Here is an 18,201-nt window from a genome sequence, read left to right on the forward strand (position 1 = left end):
TGACATAAATATTCTCAGTTTATTCCACTTTTTGGGAATGTGGCATTATCTGTAACAGCCACTAGAGAGCGTATGGTACAAAAATACACCAATTAGCCATAACTAATGCCCCAACAAATTACCATCAGGACTGTAGTCAATATGAACTATTTATTGGGGGAAAAAACACGGCTAAAGCTGTAATCTATTGTTAAACAAGAGCATAAATGAAACAAACATAACCGAAGTCCATAAAGTTCATTCATCATCATTAAGAGTATAAAATAATTAAAGAAAAATGTTAAATATCAGCTACAATCAATCACGCATTTCAATGAGAAAAAAAAGTTAAATGTTATAAAAAACTATTCTAGGAATAACTTTAGCAAATTGTAAAGCTGTTAAAGCTAGTCAGAGCTATAAATGGTATTTCCAACATTTAGAAGATATGTACGGTGAAAAAAAAACACTTTAGTTTAATACAAATTTATTAAAATCTTTGATAGTACATTGCAAATATACTAACAAAATATTGTACCATCAGTTAATATATATAAAGGAAACTAACGTCATGCTTTTAACAAATTTCGGAATTAAACTTTAAACTTACTTCAACATAGTTGTATTATAGTACACTTTCCAAAAATATATATTATATGAAAATATACTTTAAGTAAAAAGTTGGTCTAATTTCCAAAGCACACTCATTTAAACTTTGTTTTTTAATTTATTTTTGGTATATTTAAAAAAAAATATGCTCGATTTAAAAATAATCTCTGTAGAAATGTACAGAGAGTATACATTAGAATACAAATTTTAATATATGGCAGTTTTAGTATATATTTGAGTAAATTTAAATGTACTTATTCATATGTCCTTATTTCTGCTTATATTTAGTGCACTTCTCTCTTGTGCGAGCTGAATCTCTCTCCCTCTCTCCTGCGCACGCCCCCTCAAACCTGTTTTTTGCGCGCTGAAAATCACTTTTGCACGTTCACAAAAATTTGTGTGTTTAAACTTTCTTCTGTGCGCTCACTATTATAAAGCTCCACTTGCACGAACTACAGTACAGCAGCGTTACAGCTCTGCAACTATTCCAGCCAACCAAAGACCAGAATTTTTTCTGATTTTTTAAAACCCTTTTTCCTTTTCTATCCTGTGTTTAATGTGTAAGGGCTGATGACCTGAATTTCAAGCAGATAATTTCCTACATGAGAATTATATCCTGTCTTACCTTTAGGTGTATTTGAATGAACATATTAGTCAGGTAAATAACTATGATGTTATTGTTGATCTGGAAAGGATTGTAATAATTTTAAGAATTTTTATCAGCAGGACTACACAAACAGGACTACCTGTCCAACTCCACTCAGTGCAAAATATTCAAATAATATCAGCATATTTTTGGGCTGTGATTCTTATCATGATCCTGTTTTATTGGAAACCTATAAACCTATTTTTATTACATTCACTTTGATCAATGGAGAAAAATGCTAACTGCTCTAAGATTAGCATGATTGATTAGTTTTATTCTAATTGACAAAGGGTTGACATGAGCATTCTTGTAGGCTGTGGCATTTATACCACGCTCAGTTCATATTTGGGGCCCAATGTGTGCCGAGAGAATCTCCTCACACCACTACGCCACCACCACCCTGAACTGTTGATACAAGGCAGGATGTATCTATGCTTTCATGCTGTTTATGCCAAATTTCGACAAAGAAAATGAGACTCATAATGTAAATTGTAGGCTCCGTTTTATGTTCTTACTGTAGCTGACAGGCATTACTGCTGGTGTGGTCTTCTGCTGCTGTAGCCTATCTGCTTCAAAGTGCGACATGTTGGTGTTCAGAGATGCTCTTCAGCATACCTTGGTTGTAACAAGATGTTCTTCTTCTTTGTCTTTCGGCCGTTCCCTTTCAGGGGTGGCCACAGCGAATCATTTGCCTCCATCTAACCCTATCTTCTGCATCCTCTTCTCTCACACCAACTAACTTCATGTCCTCTCTTACTGCATCCATAAATCTCCTCTTTGGTCTTCCTCTAGACCTCCTGCCTGGCAGTTCCATTCTTAGCATCCTTCTACCAATATATTCACAATCTCTCCTCTGAACATGTCCAAACCACCTCAATCTGGCCTCTCTGACTTTGTCTCCAAAACATCTAACGTGGGTCGTCCCTCTGATGAACTCATTCTTGATCCTATCCATCCTTGTCACTCCCAAAGAGAACCTCAACATCTTCAGCTCTGCTACCTCCAACTCTGCCTCCTGTCTTTTCTTCAGCGCCACTGTCTCTAAGCCGTAGAGCATTGCTGGTCTCACCACTGTCCTGTACACCTTTCCTTTCATTCTCGCTGATACTCTTTTATCGCACAACACACCTGACACTTTTCTCCACCCATTCCAAACTGCCTGTACCCGCCTCTTCACCTCCTTTGAACACTCTCCGTTGCTCTGGACCGTTGACCCTAAGTACTTAAAATCCTGCACCTACTTTACCTCTGCTCCCTGTAGCCTTACCGATCCTCCTGGGTCCCTCTCATTTACACACATGTATTCCATCTTGCTGCAGCTAACCTTCATTCCTCTGCTTTCCAGAGCATACCTCCACCTCTCCAAATATTCCTCCACCTGTTCCCTGCTCTCGTTACAGAGCACAATGTCATCTGCAAACAGTCATCTGTTATTTAATGAAATGTTATTAAGTCTGGCCATTCTCCCCCAACCTCTGGCATAAACAAGGCATTTTTTTAAATAAACTCTCTATAAACTTTATAGATGGTTGTTTGTGACAATACCAGGTAGATCATCAGTTTTGGAAATACTCAGACCAGCCTGTCTGGCACTAAGAACCATGTTATGTTCGAAGTCACTTAAATCTCTTTTGCTTCTCACTCAGATGCTTGGTTTAAATTTCAGCAGATCATCTTGACAATGTCTACATGTCTTAATGCATTGAGTTACTGCTACATGATTATCTGATTAAATATATTGTGTTAATGAGCAGTTGAACAGGTTTAATTAATAAAGTGACCAATGAGACGATGCAATCTTCCATCTCCTACACACATCACTCACTCACCTGGACACTAGGAAAGGGAATTATGTTAAAATGCTCTTCATCGACTACAGCTCTGCATTTAATACCATAATTCCCTCCACACTCACCACCAAGCTGGAACACCTTGGACTCAGCTCATCTATGTGTCAGTGGATCTCCAACTTCCTAACTGGCAGACCACAGGCAGTAAGGATGGGCGGGCATGTCTCAGCCTCACTTACTCTCAGCACTGGAACAGCACCATGCAGGACAGACAAGCTCTACAGCGGGTGGTGCAATCAGCTGAGCGCATCATCCGCACCGAGCTCCCTGACCTGCACTCAATCTACACCAAGGAGGGAAGGACCTCAGCCATCCCAACAATGGACTGTTCTCTCTGTTAAGGTCGGAAAAGCGTTTCCGCTTCCTGAAGACCAACACAGAGAGACTGAGGAGGAGCTTCTTCCCACAGGCGCCAGGCGATAAGGTCTCTCAACCACATCAACCACATCACCATGCAGATCTGGTACAATCTTTTAACATCCATGGACACTATGGACACATCAACACACACCTACTGTACACTCACATCTACACTTACATGTTTATGTTTACATTCTGAACCATTGCACAAAGACACTTTAACAAGGCACCTTCATATATCACTTTTTATGCACATTTGCATAACCATCTTTCTTTACCAAATTTCAATAAAAAAAAGTTCTACGTACAGTATATTTCTATTTCAATTTCTATGTACAGTATATTTCTATTTTAATTTCTATTTTTGTCCTAGTTAAATTAAATTTTTTATAGTATTTCTTTTATTTCTTTCATTCATATTTATTTCTTATTATAAGTTTAAATTCTTTTTTTAAGGTCACTGGCGGTCGTATAAGGATTTCACTGCATATCGTACTGTGTATGACTGTGTATGTGACAAATAAAATTTAATTGAATGTCCATACAGCTGTAAGTAATTTTTCCACCAGCAAGCTTAGGCTTCTCCTTCATGTGTATTTTAAGTTCCTCTCAATATTTCTTCTTATGGAAATTTTTTTTCATGCATCACACGAATTAAGGATATAAAAGCTCTAGTGACATAATGTACAGTAATGTACTACAGTTTTCTGGAAGATTTTTTTTCATTCCTTATTACATACTGTATATGTTTCCTGCTTGTTTTGTTTTGCTCAGCAAAGAGAATTCTTGTGATGAAGATAATTGCATGGTATGCACTTAAACTGGAAGTAGGTTATTTCCATGATTAAACAGGGCGTTCCAGTAGGGTGATTGAGTAGGTGTGAGTAATAGCACCATAAGCAGGCTGGGTTGATTTACCAGTGTGTCAGAAAAGAATCAGAGCACTTGCTGACTTGTACTGACAAAGAAAGAGGGCTGAAAGCAAATATGATTCGATTTCAGTGTGTGGTATTCGCCCTGGTCTTATATTTAAAAGGTAAGACATATCCATTTTACTCTTTGTTAATAAATGTTATATTTATTTTTGTTTGTGTCCTGCTAATAAGAATGAGCATTTGTAATAGGTATCTGACTGACAGCACCTTATATGATGTATGTATGCTTTTTATTTAAATCAGCATTTCTTCATGTATATTCTATATGATATTTTTACAGGTTCTCTTTGCCAACTCAATGGTAGGTGATGATCTTAATCATAAATCACAATTAATTTTGTTCTGTTCTACTCAGTCATTGAAAAGGAAAAAAAATGTAACAGACCTTCTCTTTTGTCTTCAGTATGTGGTCGTGCGCCTTCAAACAGTTTTATTCTGGGTGGGCAGAACGTTTCAGAAGGTGACTGGCCATGGCAGGTTACTTTACAGAGGTCTGGTAAACACGGTGGCCATTTTTGTGGAGGATCACTCATCAACAAAAAGTGGGTTCTAACAGCAGCACACTGTTTCGACAGGTTAAAAAGGTAATCGTCACACACACAGTACTGTAATGGTACTTAGCAAGATAGCTAACTCAAAAACATTTCTTACTTTCTTTCAGGAGAATAAATCCTAATGTGACTGCATATTTGGGGAAAGTGACTTTTTCTGGCATCAATTCCCACCAGGTTATTAGGCGTGTAGAACAGGTGATCCTGCACCCCAAGTACAACAGCACAACCAAAGACAATGACATTGCTCTCCTGCGTCTGCACGCTTCTGTAACTTTCTCAAATTACATCACACCAGTGTGTCTGGCTGGACGAGGCAGCATGCTTCCTGAAAACACAATTAGCTGGGTCACAGGCTGGGGAAACATTAACTCTACAGGTAAAATGTAAACATACATCCATTGCTTTGTGCACGAGTCAACAAGAATTGGTGTGGTCTGTTTAGAGAAGCGGTTGTTATTTCTAGTTCTTGAGGTCCAAGACACATTCTAGTGTTTTTCCCCCACTCTACCACACCGACTTCCATTCAGAAAATGCTGGAAATTAACCACTTAAATTGGGTGAGCTGGGAGTACAGGATACTGTTAAGAACCACTGTATTATTTAGGGGTTTAAATTAAGAATAATTAATTCCAACCCCTATCCCACTGAGATCCCACTAATTAAAACCCCACCCCCGGATCCCACTAAGCTGACCATTAAATCATAATCTAACATTGTAACGCTCAGGTTTTATCTTTAAGCTAGTTACACTAATACGGGTTCTAGAATCAAACTTCCGGTGTTGCGCAACGTAGCCAAACAAGGAAAGACGCGACACAACAGTTCCAAGCCAAAACCCAAAATGTATTAAGTGAAAAACCAAACAAACAAAGGTGCACCAAAAACCAATATTTACAAAATATATACAAATATAAATACGCGTGTGTGTGTCTGTATGTGTGTGCGAGTGAATGAGATAAATGTCCAAAGTCCGGATTATTGAAAGCGGGTGTGTGTTGAGAGTGATGAATCGGTCTCACCGGCAGTAATGAAATGTTCCGGGAGCACGACAACGGAGTAAGAGGGTAGTAGAAATGTCCGACAACGATTAATCCAAAAAACGGTAATCCAAAGTGTCACAGTCTCCACTCTCTCTCTTAACAAAATACAGCGCTGTTTACTCCTCATCTCTCTCCCCCTCGCTTCTTCGCGGCAGCGCTTTAAAGGCGGACCAGGTGACCTTCTGCGTCACTGCCGACCTCTCGCTACCTGTTAGCGAATTCTCGCGAGAGCCTCTTTTCGGGACCACCTCCTATTGCCTGGGGTAAAACAACCCTAAAGGACACCTTAACGGGGCACAGCTGCTTTACCTCTAAGCTTTAGCCATCTTTTCCCCCCCTATAAAAGGCCCTTTATGTGGCTGCGCTACATAAACCCCCCCCCCAGCTTCCGGCGTCGCAGGAGAGCGTCCGTACTGGCGCTTTAAATTCGCCACATTACCCACCTTGGGTTTTTGTGGGTTACCCCAAAACGCGGTGTGCTTTATTTTGCCCTTTTTATTTTTAAGTTCCGCTGGTCCCTCCCACTTGGGCGCTAGCTTAGCGGACTCAAAGTTGCTGGGCCGAGGAGTGAGGGGGCGGCTTTGGCCAAACCAGTTTGCCCGGGCGAAAGTGCGCTTCTTTCCCCTGGGTAGTGTCGAAACTGGCTCCTTTGGCTTTCCGCGGTCCATAAGTGTCTTCCCCTCCTCTGCCAAGTTTTGAAAGCAAAAGTTATGCTGAATGGGTGTCGTGTTGCTCCTCCTACCACTAGTTCCTTTGACGTCGATCTTCCGCCTCCGACATACCTCACATGTTCTGATATACCGCCAGACATCCTTGCGCATGCTGGGCCACCAGGCGACGTCTAGGAGCCTCAACAGTGTGTTCAGCCCCCCCGGTGGCCTCCCCTTGGATGGTCATGGAAGTGCCGCAAGAACGTAAAGGTTGGGGTACCACAAGTTGGCGTTTTCCTCGTTGCTTTCCTGCAACCCTGCAGTACAATACCCCCTGGTGTCGTTCGAAGGTGATTCGAGGGTTCTCCGTCTCCTTCAGGGGTTCTTCCGTGCCCAGTTGAGCTAGTGTCCCGTCTTCCAGGTGGGCGGTCACTAGCTTGGTCAAATCCCTGATTCGGTCGGTGGGACACTCTGAGGTTGATTGTGGGAGAGCAGTCTTTAGAGGCAAGGCACAGTATAACAGTGAGGCGGGTGATGTATGAGCGAGGTAGTCGGCTGCTTTGTCCAAAGGGTCGAAATTGACTGGGAGAGGCAGGAACAGATGTTGAGTGAGGCCCTCTGCTGTCCTCCAGCCGTACCTTCCCTGAGCGATCTCCTAGATGGCTCCCGTGGCTCTTAAGAAGTCCAGCCCTGCTATCAGAGGGAAAGCCAGGTGAGAGTCACTCATGATGTAGGTTTTCAGCTTACATCCTGCAGCATGCCAGTGGTAGCTTAATGTTCTTTGAGTCTTGGCCTAGTGGATCTTCCCGTCTGCCATGACAAACTTCTGGGGAGAGTAAGCATCGTCTCTAGCCTCCTGATCACCCAGCTGGCGCCATAGCCTCTCCTGCATTAGCGTGTACGTGCTCCCAGTGTCGATCACTGCCTTCACCTCCTTCCCTTGCACCGAAATGGGAACCAGTAGAAGTGAAGGTTCTGCTCGGGGCTGTGCAATGGAAAGTCCAGCGAGATGTTTCGATGGAGGTCGCTCTGTAGCTTGCTTCTTGTTCTTCTCCTTGCTGTGCTGACTCTCCACCTTTTTCCAGTAATCTTTAGCTCCCATGCAGTCCTTTTCTACCATCGACCCCACCTTCACCAGCTGTTCCACGGTGTTCACTGTGCCTCGGAGACAGCCAGCTACTCTGGGATTGATGTTGTTCAGCACCCTGCTCACCAGCTCTGGCTCCGAGATATCAGGCTTCCACTTCAGACAGACGGCCCGGTAGTCATAGGCGAAGTCCCTTAGGCGTTGGTCCGGCTGTTGTACCAGAGACCTTAACTTGTCTTCCACTTCGGTCAAGTAGTCATCGGGTAAGAACGCGCCCAGGAATGCCTGTTTGAAAGACTCCCAATCCTTGACTTTGCCTTTTTCTGCCTTCCACCAGCTCAGAGCCGGTCCCCGTAGCACTGTGCTGAGGGTTCCTATCAGCTCGGGGCTGGGTAGTGGCCGGATCTCCAGATAGTTCTCACATTGCTCAATGAAGTTAAGAACATCTGCTGTCTCTGAGGCGTCGCCGAAAGAGGGAAACTCCAGGCGGATGGGTGGTCGAGCATAAAAGGAGGACGTAGTTGGTGAAACTGAGGAGGAAAGCTGGGTAGATGAAGGGGCTGGAACTCCAGGAGGGACGTCATAGGTTATGTGATCTCTTTGATGTTGTACCCTTTCTGTAACTGTAGTGATGGGCGTACTGGGTGTATGGAGAGCAGGAGAGTGTGATGAAGCAGGGGTGTAGGCCTGTAACCTGTGTATGGTGGGCGTGCTCGTGAGACGCAGCTTCTTCATCTGCCTGTCCCATACAACGTCGCGCCGCAAAAAACAGTCAGTCACGGCCCTCTCCAGTTTCTCTATGGCCTCTTGGCAGTAGCGCTCTAGCTCTGCTAGGCCTGCGTCAACTGCCTGCCGAAAACTGGTTTCCCTGTTAATTGTGCTGTTAATAGAGTCTCTCAAATCCTGCTCTAGTGTGCCCACTTTCTCTGAAAGAGCCACTACATCCACCTTACATTGATTTAGCTTAGTTTGCATTGTGTGCACAACATCCATATCAGACCCATGAACCACAATATCATCATCATCATCATCCTCATGTTTATCCGATATGTACAACGAACTAATCAACGACGTTATTTCTGCAGTAGGGTTACGACGAGTCACAAAAGCATCTAGGGCAACATCTACATCATCATCCGAGATATGACTAGTAACCACAGAGTCTACTCTCACACCACTAGCATTAGCCTTATTATTATTGTTATATGCAGCTTTGGTGGCGTCCATCTTGCCCTGCAACGCCACACAACACCAGAAAATACACAAAACAGATTCCCCGTAAGGGCCACCAATATGTAACGCTCAGGTTTTATCTTTAAGCTAGTTACACTAATACGGGTTCTAGAATCAAACTTCCAGTGTTGTGCAACGTAGCCAAACAAGGAAAGACGCGACACAACAGTTCCAAGCCAAAACCCAAAATGTATTAAGTGAAAAACCAAACAAACAAAGGTGCACCAAAAACCAATATTTACAAAATATATACAAATATAAATACGCGTGTGTGTGTATGTGTGTGCGAGTGAATGAGATAAATGTCCAAAGTCCGGATTATTGAAAGCGGGTGTGTGTTGAGAGTGATGAATCGGTCTCACCGGCAGTAATGAAATGTTCCGGGAGCACGACAACGGAGTAAGAGGGTAGTAGAAATGTCCGACAATGATTAATCCAAAAAACGGTAATCCAAAGTGTCACAGTCTCCACTGTCTCTCTTAACAAAATACAGCGCTGTTTACTCCTCATCTCTCTCCTCCTCGCTTCTTCGCGGCAGCGCTTTAAAGGCGGACCAGGTGACCTTCTGCGTCACTGCCGACCTCTTGCTACCTGTTAGCGAATTCTCGCGAGAGCCTCTTTTCGGGACCACCTCCTATTGCCTGGGGTAAAACAACCCTAAAGGACACCTTAACGGGGCACAGCTGCTTTACCTCTAAGCTTTAGCCATCTTTTCCCCCCCTATAAAAGGCCCTTTATGTGGCTGCGCTACAACATGTCTAGTGCAGGAATACCTCTACATTAGAACAGGATCTGTCGGTTTAGTCTCCTCTTCATAATGATCTACAACAGAGGTATTTAAATCCAGTCTTGCAGGGTAAGTTAACTAACAGGTTTAGTGTGTATGATTAAGTGTTGTAGGTGCAGACATTGTCCAGTTCTCCTGGTTCTCATATAGGTTTTTTCTTGGTCCTTTATTTTGCTGGCACAGTCCAACATAATGTTATTACAGTAGGTAGTCAACCAGAATGGGTATTACCGCCATGCTTCTGGCCACAGCAAAACGTCAGTGGCCAAAAAAAAATCAGTCAAATTTTCATTGGTGAAATGACCGCCAGGCGCAAAGTGACATTTTCAGTTGCCACAGTCATTAAAATAGTCTTAAAGATATGTTATATCGAAGACATACTACAGTGATGGTAATTTCCACAGCTGAGTACTTCATACAACAAACATGAAAAAATTTTACATAAAAACATTAAAATTAAACATGGTTAAATGCTGTTTTGATAGACGGAAGTTCACCAGCTGACAATTTTATTTGTACAAAGAATGAACTGTTATACTGTCTATCTCTGTATCTGTTTATTGTTTTTATTTAAAAAAAAAAATTACTTTTAAAGACATCAAAGTTTAAATATAGACATAACTGGAAAAATATACTTGCAGAATAGAACATTAGAATAAATCAAAAACTTAAAATTGTCTTACATTTGTGTAACTGTTTCATAGGAATTTCTTCTGGAATTTCATTGTACTGTACTGCAGTGCTTCAGGCCTTTTTTTAATTTTTTTTTTTAATCTTCTGGATTCTAGATTCTAAAATTGACATTGTTACTGTTTTTAAGAAACGGAGATTGTCCTTATCCTTACATGCGTTGTATTGTTTTTTTAATCACTTTATACACAATCAATTTTTATGGTATTTTTAATAAAATATAAAAATTTTATATTAAAAAACATTTTTATGAAATATGAAAATTAAATGCTATAAAATAGCATAAAAAATCATGGGTTGTGTATAGAGTGATTAAAAACAATACAACGCATGTCATGATAAGAAAAATCTTAGTCTCTTCCAATCCAGGGATTAAAAAACAGTAACAATGTACATTTTAGAATCCAGTGGTCCACATACAACCTTTGTGCGCGCCTTTCTCTGAGTACGCCGTTTCCATAGGAAGTGGAGTGGAGCTAAGATCTCAGTTTATTAATCCTCATGCTCAGTTTTATTAATCTGCGCGCCCATTATGTTACAATTAAATTATAACACTCAGGAAAGACCTTTTATTTGAACTAGAGGCTAGAGGTGGTGTCACTTGGTGGTGGACTAAAACAACAAACCATCATGCCGGCGCAATCAGTCCCGTCTCAATCACACACACAGATCATGAAGACAACTCCCACAAAGCAGACCGAATGCAAAATTAACAACAGTACTCCAGACAAACAACATAATAGATTTTTTGTCACTCCACCCAAACAATGCCTCAATTAACATTTACTTACATTTGAATAGAGTTGTTTACATAAGTCCATGATCAATAGTTCATGATACATTCAATTCAATTCAATTTTATTTGTATAGCGTTTTTAACAATTGGCATTGTCCCAAAGCAGTTTTACACAATCAAAAGAATTATTTTAGTTTGTATGGATCAAAATTGAATGTGTATGAATCAAAATGGTCAGTAGTCCCTGGTGAGCAAGCCGAGGGTGACAGTGGCAAGGAAAAACTCCCAGAGATGGTAGTGGGAAGAAACCTTGAGAGGAACCAGACTCAACAAGGAACCCATCCTCATCTGGGTGAAACAGAGAGCAGGAATTGATCTGCATTCATACTGTGTGTTAGTTGGCAGGCAGTTCAGCATAACAGTTGATGTTAATTGATGTTAATATGGAGTCCAGTTAGTTATTGAAAACTCAGGTAGACTTGTATAAAGTTCCAGTCATGAACTATTGAACAGTCAAGGTCTTAGAGAAACAGTTGCCAACACCAGTCGGGGCCAGAACCATCTTCTAGGTAAAGAGAATCATCCCCAGACACGAGACGCATCCCAAAGAGACACACGGGGCATCCATGCGACGAGTTCCCTTTCAAAGGCTACACTCGATGCTGCGTGAAAACGCTATGGGAAACATCTTGTCATGTTGCCGGTTGTGAAGCATGTGTGTATCAAACACGCCAAATTTTGGCTTATATAACCTCGGTCGGGTGACGTCATCTGATGAGACGCACCTGCAGGTTATAAATAGGAGTGAACCGGAAACATTCCTCAGATCTTTTGTCTTCACTGACCTTGTTGTGTTTGCGTGTGTGTTTAAACCAGCAAAATAAGAAAGTGTTTAACTCACCGATATGGTAGAGTTTTAAACGAGATGTCCCTCCGTGTGTATAATCCAGATCGGAGGGCGATCTCTACACTTACTGCTTCGATTAAGTGCTACGCGCGCGCCTTGCATTCCGAGCCGCCGCGCATTCCTGGGGCTTAAACACGTGCATCCGGCAGAGCAGTGAGAAACGGATTTAAAACTCCTTTCTTTCGCGTTCTCATCGGATCGGGAAATCCCTCTGTCCGCTCGCAAGCGCGCGCCGCGCTTCTTGTGAATGGGCAAGGATAAACATCCTCTCTTGCTTTCGCGGAGATGATAATAGCTCTAAGCACTTAAAAAAAAAAAAAAAATAGACGGCAGGTTCTGTCGGGTGGCCGGGGGCGGAGCCTCAACGACGCTCTCCCCCCTTTTTCTTAGCAATCTCCATATAAGTTAACCCTTTCATGGAGTAAGCTGTATTCATCCCGTGTTTTCCTGCCATCAACTTATTTATTTATTTAAATATAATTGAGGTAGAAACGCGGAGTTATATGATGACACCCAGATAGAAGAGACGCTTCCAGGCTATCTCTCTTCTGGGACATCATCCTTCCTGAAAAGCTATTACTTCCTTTCAAGCTGTGTAGACTTTTATCTTCCCTGGAGGGAAAAGCTTTTCAGGCAGCAGGTCAGGTTGGTGCTCCATTGCACACCAGGGCGGTTTTGCACGCCTACCAGGCTGACCTGCTGAAAGACTTGAGTACTGGCGGGGCTCTGCAAGGTAAGGCGTACTGGATTTACGCCGGGCCACAGACTTGTCTCTTCGTGCAACAAAGCAGACGGCTCGTGCTATAGGCCGTTTTATGGCTGCTATGGTCTCCGCGGAGAGGCACTTGTGGTTGAATCTCAGGGGCATTAAGGAAAAGGATCGTGTATTCCTCCTCGATGCCCCATCTCGCCTCCCGGCCTACTTGGCGATGTCGTTAACTCGATCGCCACTAGGTTCATGAGGCGGAGTTATATAACAAGCCTTCGGGAAATTCCTTCCCCGCCTTGCTCAAGAGTCGGGACTGTCAGCCACCCAGTCTCGACCGGGTCTGACTGTTGCGAGGCATGAAACACACAAGAAGAGATCCGCCTCAAAAGAGGTCAGACTGGCATATTGTCTTCACAAAGAAGCCCTGAGGTTCAACAGGATCGTGGGGGGTGCCCCCCCCCCAATGGGGAGAGGCACGCAGAATTCCTTTAAAGAATGAAGTGTTCTCCCTGGCACCCCCAGGAGGTTGGTGTTCTTGCTCCGCCACCGCTGGTGTTTCGGGCAACTCCAGTCTCCAATAAAATTGTTAGTTCTTCGGGTTTTTCCTGCCGTGTTTCAGGATGCCGAACATCTAACATCCCCCCCGTTTAACCAAGCCGCTGAGCTTTGCCCCTTTCTGAGAAACTGGCAGCATGGAAGCTACTGCCAAGTATATCTCCTTGGGCAATAAGCACTGTACAGAGAAACTACAGGATTCAGTTCTCACATCACCCTCCGCGTTTCAATGGCGGGGTCTCCACCTCCACGAAACAGGAAAGTGCAAGAGGAACGGGGGGCTGAGTCCAATTTTTTAGATTTTGCGGGCCTTACCGCTATCTAAAAATAAATCAATGGAAATATTGCCACAACACAGGAGGTTCCTGAGGTTCGCTTTCGGGGGCGAAGCTTACCAGTATCGGGTCCTTCCATTTGGTCTAGCTTTTTCACCCGCACATACACAAAATACATGGATGTAGTTCTGGCTCTTACGACTCCAAAGCATCCGTATTGAATTACATGACTGGCTGGCCCAGTCTCAGAAGCTAGCGCTTCGACATCAGCATGTCGTTCTAGCTAATCTTTGTTTCCTAGGATTGAGATCCAATGCCATGAAAGCATGCTCTTTCCTGTTTAGAGGACAACATTTTTGGGTGTCACATGGAATTTGGGCGTAAGCGGGCACAGCTGTCTCTCGCTCGTGTCGAATCCATTCTCAACACCGTCAAGGAAATCAAGCTAGACCAGAAAGTGACCATTACTTTCAGAGATCTTAGCTCTCATGGCAGCTGTATCCACGGTGACACCTTTGGACCTTCTGCACATGAGAGCATTTCAGTTGTGGCTAAGAACCAGGGGATTTTACTCTAGGGCCAATCCCCAATAAGGGCTTCGTGCTTCGTGCTTCGGGCAGGTGCTTCGTACCCTTCCTATGTGGTTCAGACCCCGGTTTCTGACTCTGGGTCCCACTCTAAGTTTGTCTTGTCGTCACAGATGCTAACGACAGACGCTTCCCTCGTGGGCTGGGGTGCGGTCTTAAATGACCATCCAGCCCAAGGGAGCTGGAGAGGCCATCTTTTTGCGCGGCACATCAATTGCCTCAAAATCATGGCTCTATTTCAGGCCCTAAAGCACTTCCTCCAGCAGTTGAGACTACCATGTCCTAGTGCGGGTGGACAACACTATGGCAGTCTCATATATTAATCGCCAGGGCTGACTGTGCTCGCGCCGCTAAATAGCTAGCGCACCAGATTCCTGTCCCTCAGGGCGATTTACATTCTGGGAAAATTTCATGTAGCATAGGTGGACCTCTTTGACTCGCAAGATCAGCAAATGTCCCCTTTACTACTCTCCGACTCTAAGTCAAGCTGGTCTTCCAGCCAGCGTAATTAAGACTATTCTAAGTACTAGGACTGCCTCCCCTCAAATAGAATGTATTTGAAAAGTTGGTGCATGACGAAGCAGGTAGACCCAGTCCACTGCCGAATTGTTTCAGTGCTGGAGTTTCTGCAGAAAAAAAAAATAAAAAAATTTGGTCCTCTGGCTTGTGCCCCTTGTTGAACCACTAGAGTCAGCGCCTCAGGTTTCTGACCCTTAAGATGGTTTTTCTAAATGGTGTTACCTCTCTAAGAGGAGCGGACAGCTATTGCCCTCTCCTATGAGGCGCGTGGGCTCACTTCGCCTCTAGGAATCAGGGCTCATTCAACCAGGGGAATCGCCTCATCAATTGCATTAGCAAGAGGTATTCCCTTGCAGCAAGTATGTGACACGGAGGGTTGGTCCTCTCCGCACACATTTGCCAACATGCATCCTATTGTTTTGAAGCCTTCTGTCCTCCGCCTTTACAGTTTCGGAGCAGGAGAGACATCACTTACTGTGTCCAGTACGTGCTCTTCAGATTTACATCCACCGCATTAGCCAGTGGCGTAAGTCAGAGCAGCTTTTACATGTTTTGAAGCCGCAAGCTCCGTGAGAGATGCTATTGCCCTCTCCTATGAGGCGCGTGGGCTCACTTCGCCTCTAGGAATCAGGGTTCATTCAACCAGGGGGATCGCCTCATCTATTGCACTAGCAAGAAGTATTCCCCTGCAGCAAGTGTGTGACACGGAGGGTTGTCCTTTCCGCACACATTTGTTAGATTTTATAATCTGGATGATCATGCCACTCCGGGCTCCGGGGTCCTCGAGTTAGCTTCCCAGATATAGTTCTGAGACCTTTCCGAGTGTAGCCTTTGAAAGGGAACGTCTCGGGTTACTTTGCTGTAACCCTGTTCCCTGAAAAGGCGGGAACGAGATGCTGCGTCCCAATGCCGCACTGCCTACGTGACCGGACGTCCGTTCAGACAAATCAATCTGAGGAATGTTTCCGGTTCACTCCTATTTATAACCTGCAGGTGCGTCTCATCAGATGACGTCACCCGACCGAGGTTATATAAGCCAAAATTTGGCGTGTTTGATACACACATGCTTCACAACCGGCAACATGACAAGATGTTTCCCATAGCGTTTTCACGCAGCATCTCGTTCCCGCCTTTTCAGGGAACAGGGTTACAGCAAAGTAACCCGAGACGATCTCCAACCTAGGGTTGTACATACGTACATTTAAACAATTTATTCATACAGATGTACCTGTTTTAGATGGAATTTTACAGGTTTGTCACTGATAAAAAGCCATAAAAAAAACAGTGGCAGCTGGCATGCCTAAAAATTGATGCAGAATCTAAATAAAAATGCTTTTCTAAAGTTTTCCAGAGCGCACCGGCAGAAGAAATGAAAATTGCTAAACGCGCTATACAAATAAAATTGAATTGAAAGTAGACTAATGATTATGAATGCTTTGGGGAAACTAAAAGAGACTGACTCTGACCACTTTAATAACTAATTGTAATAATGTCAATCCCGTCATCTCCACAGCAGTGGAAGCGCCTATATTCACGTTTTATACAAATTACATAAAAAAAACAAAGTTAGTTAGTCCGTTAGTTTACTTTGTATGTAAAGTCAGACATTTTGCTTTCTATAAGTATATATTTTTTTTACGTCTGTGAGGCAAGTATACAGTATAGAGTTTCTGCAAATTTTTTACACACTCAAGTTCACTGAAACCAATCCAGAATAGCTCCCGTGTTTGCTTTCATTATTTTACAAAATCATAACGTTTTGTCATCATTGTAAGTGCACTTAAATAAATGAGTCTTATAAAGACTTATGTAGCTTATATAGTTTTATCATATAGTTTTCGCAAAGTAATCTGACAATAAATGTCACACCCCCTTTTCCAGTCTGTGTTCTGACTACGCGAGTGTTACAGTACACATGATAAAATCCATCCAACATTTTGTTTGCTTAAATTTGCTGAAAATAAAAAACGCCTATATTTAATTTAAATTCTAAATTTGTACTGTAATTTTAGTACTGTGATTATGAATTTGTCTAATCATAATGTTTCACTTGAATTCAACTGCTACTACAAGTATTAATGAGCCGCTGAGCTGCGGCTCATTAATACTTGAGAGAATGAACCAAGTCTATAGTCTAAAGTTATAGTGCCAATTAGCAGTAAAGCGAGGAAATGCATGCCTCTAATGCTGTTGTCGCTTGAGACATGTCTGTAAACCTGTTATTCTGTTTGAGTACCATCTGTAAATAGTCTGGCTACTCAAAACTGACCCTGGATGTAAGTAACGGGCGCATTTACTAACCATACACTTGAGATGGAACATTGGGTTACATACAGTAACTCTGACCAAAATAAAGTGTTACTGGAGATGAATAATCTAATAATTCTGAACGATTCTGGATGAAGCTGAACATTACCACTTTTCTGATACATCCACATCTGCCAGTCTCAGATGTGGATGTAGTGAAATGATACCAGTATTCTACACTGCTTTAGTAAACTCTCCCCTTTCAAGGATAGTATTTCATCCCAAACTCACAATCAAACTGATACAATTGGTCTTTTTAGAATCAAAAGTGGGTCACATTAGCATTAACTGTAACACAAATGCAGGTACCTTTTCAAAATAGTTGATGTTTATTTGATTGTTTTTGTGTAGGGCCTTCATCCGACCTGCAGGAGGCAATGGTTCCCACTCTAAATAAAGCAATTTGTGGTTATCTGTTGAGTCCTGAAACTCTTACCACAAACATGATCTGTGCTGGTTATCTAAATGGAGGCCCAAGGATCTGCCAGGTACAGTGCCCTCAGCATAATGAAGCATCAACAAATGTCTAAATAATACAAACTACATTAATATTGTGTGATCATTTTTCCTATTATCTGTAAAGCACTAAAAGGACCATTTTTCTATCTGTGGTAAAGGGTGATTCTGGTGGTCCGTTGGTGACTAAGCTGGGTGCAGCCTGGATTCAGGCTGGCATCTCTAGCTGGCGTAAGGACTGTGCTCAAAACAACTCACCTGGTGTGTACACGCTGGTGTCCCAGTACCAGAACTGGATATCTAAAAAAATCAAAAACAGTCTTCCTGGATTTGTGACGTATATTTAATCATAAAAAAATAAAATTATTTTGGATCATGATTCACTATCTGGCTTCCACAGTAATCCACCAAATCTTGGTCAAAATGTGTTCTTCTGTATTTTCCAGGTATTAATACAGAGGGACTGAAACTGATAGCAGTAATTATGATTTAGGGAATTAAAGAATTTCAGTTTAACAGCAGCATATTTTTTTATACATATTTTATCATCACAGAGGGGAGGGGGGAGAAAGATGAATATAATGTTATATATTGAAATATATCAAAGATACATCATACCATTTTTTGTCTGACATATATAAACTGTATGTAATGAGGATATACCTACAGTATATTGATCTGATATTCTTGGTCAGTGTTGTAATAATTATATAAGTTTGTTTAACATCAA

At 42.5% G+C, this 18,201-nt stretch overlaps 1 protein-coding gene across 1 annotated transcript; it reads left to right on the plus strand.

Moving 5' to 3' along the window:
* The first annotated feature begins 4,388 nt into the window (after positions 1-4,388).
* Positions 4,389-18,201, plus strand: LOC128526968 (serine protease 27-like). Its single transcript, XM_053499205.1, has 6 exons — positions 4,389-4,480; positions 4,660-4,680; positions 4,783-4,963; positions 5,041-5,309; positions 17,367-17,503; positions 17,633-18,201. The coding sequence occupies exons 1-6, from the start codon at positions 4,432-4,434 to the stop codon at positions 17,816-17,818; spliced, it is 843 nt and encodes a 280-aa protein (XP_053355180.1). The 5' UTR covers positions 4,389-4,431; the 3' UTR covers positions 17,819-18,201.

Source organism: Clarias gariepinus, chromosome 6, assembly GCF_024256425.1.
Source record: "Clarias gariepinus isolate MV-2021 ecotype Netherlands chromosome 6, CGAR_prim_01v2, whole genome shotgun sequence".
Taxonomy (NCBI): Eukaryota; Metazoa; Chordata; class Actinopteri; order Siluriformes; family Clariidae; genus Clarias; species Clarias gariepinus.

What these genes read in the sequence shown, in the direction of transcription:
- LOC128526968 (XM_053499205.1), top strand. Translation starts at nt 4,432, where the DNA reads ATGATTCGATTTCAGTGTGTGGTATTCGCCCTGGTCTTATATTTAAAA. An exon ending in TGTTTCGACAGGTTAAAAAG is followed by an intron (nt 4,964 to 5,040) that starts GTAATCGTCACA and finishes ACTTTCTTTCAG; the next exon opens with GAGAATAAATCCTAATGTGA. An exon ending in GGGAAACATTAACTCTACAG is followed by an intron (nt 5,310 to 17,366) that starts GTAAAATGTAAA and finishes GTTTTTGTGTAG; the next exon opens with GGCCTTCATCCGACCTGCAG.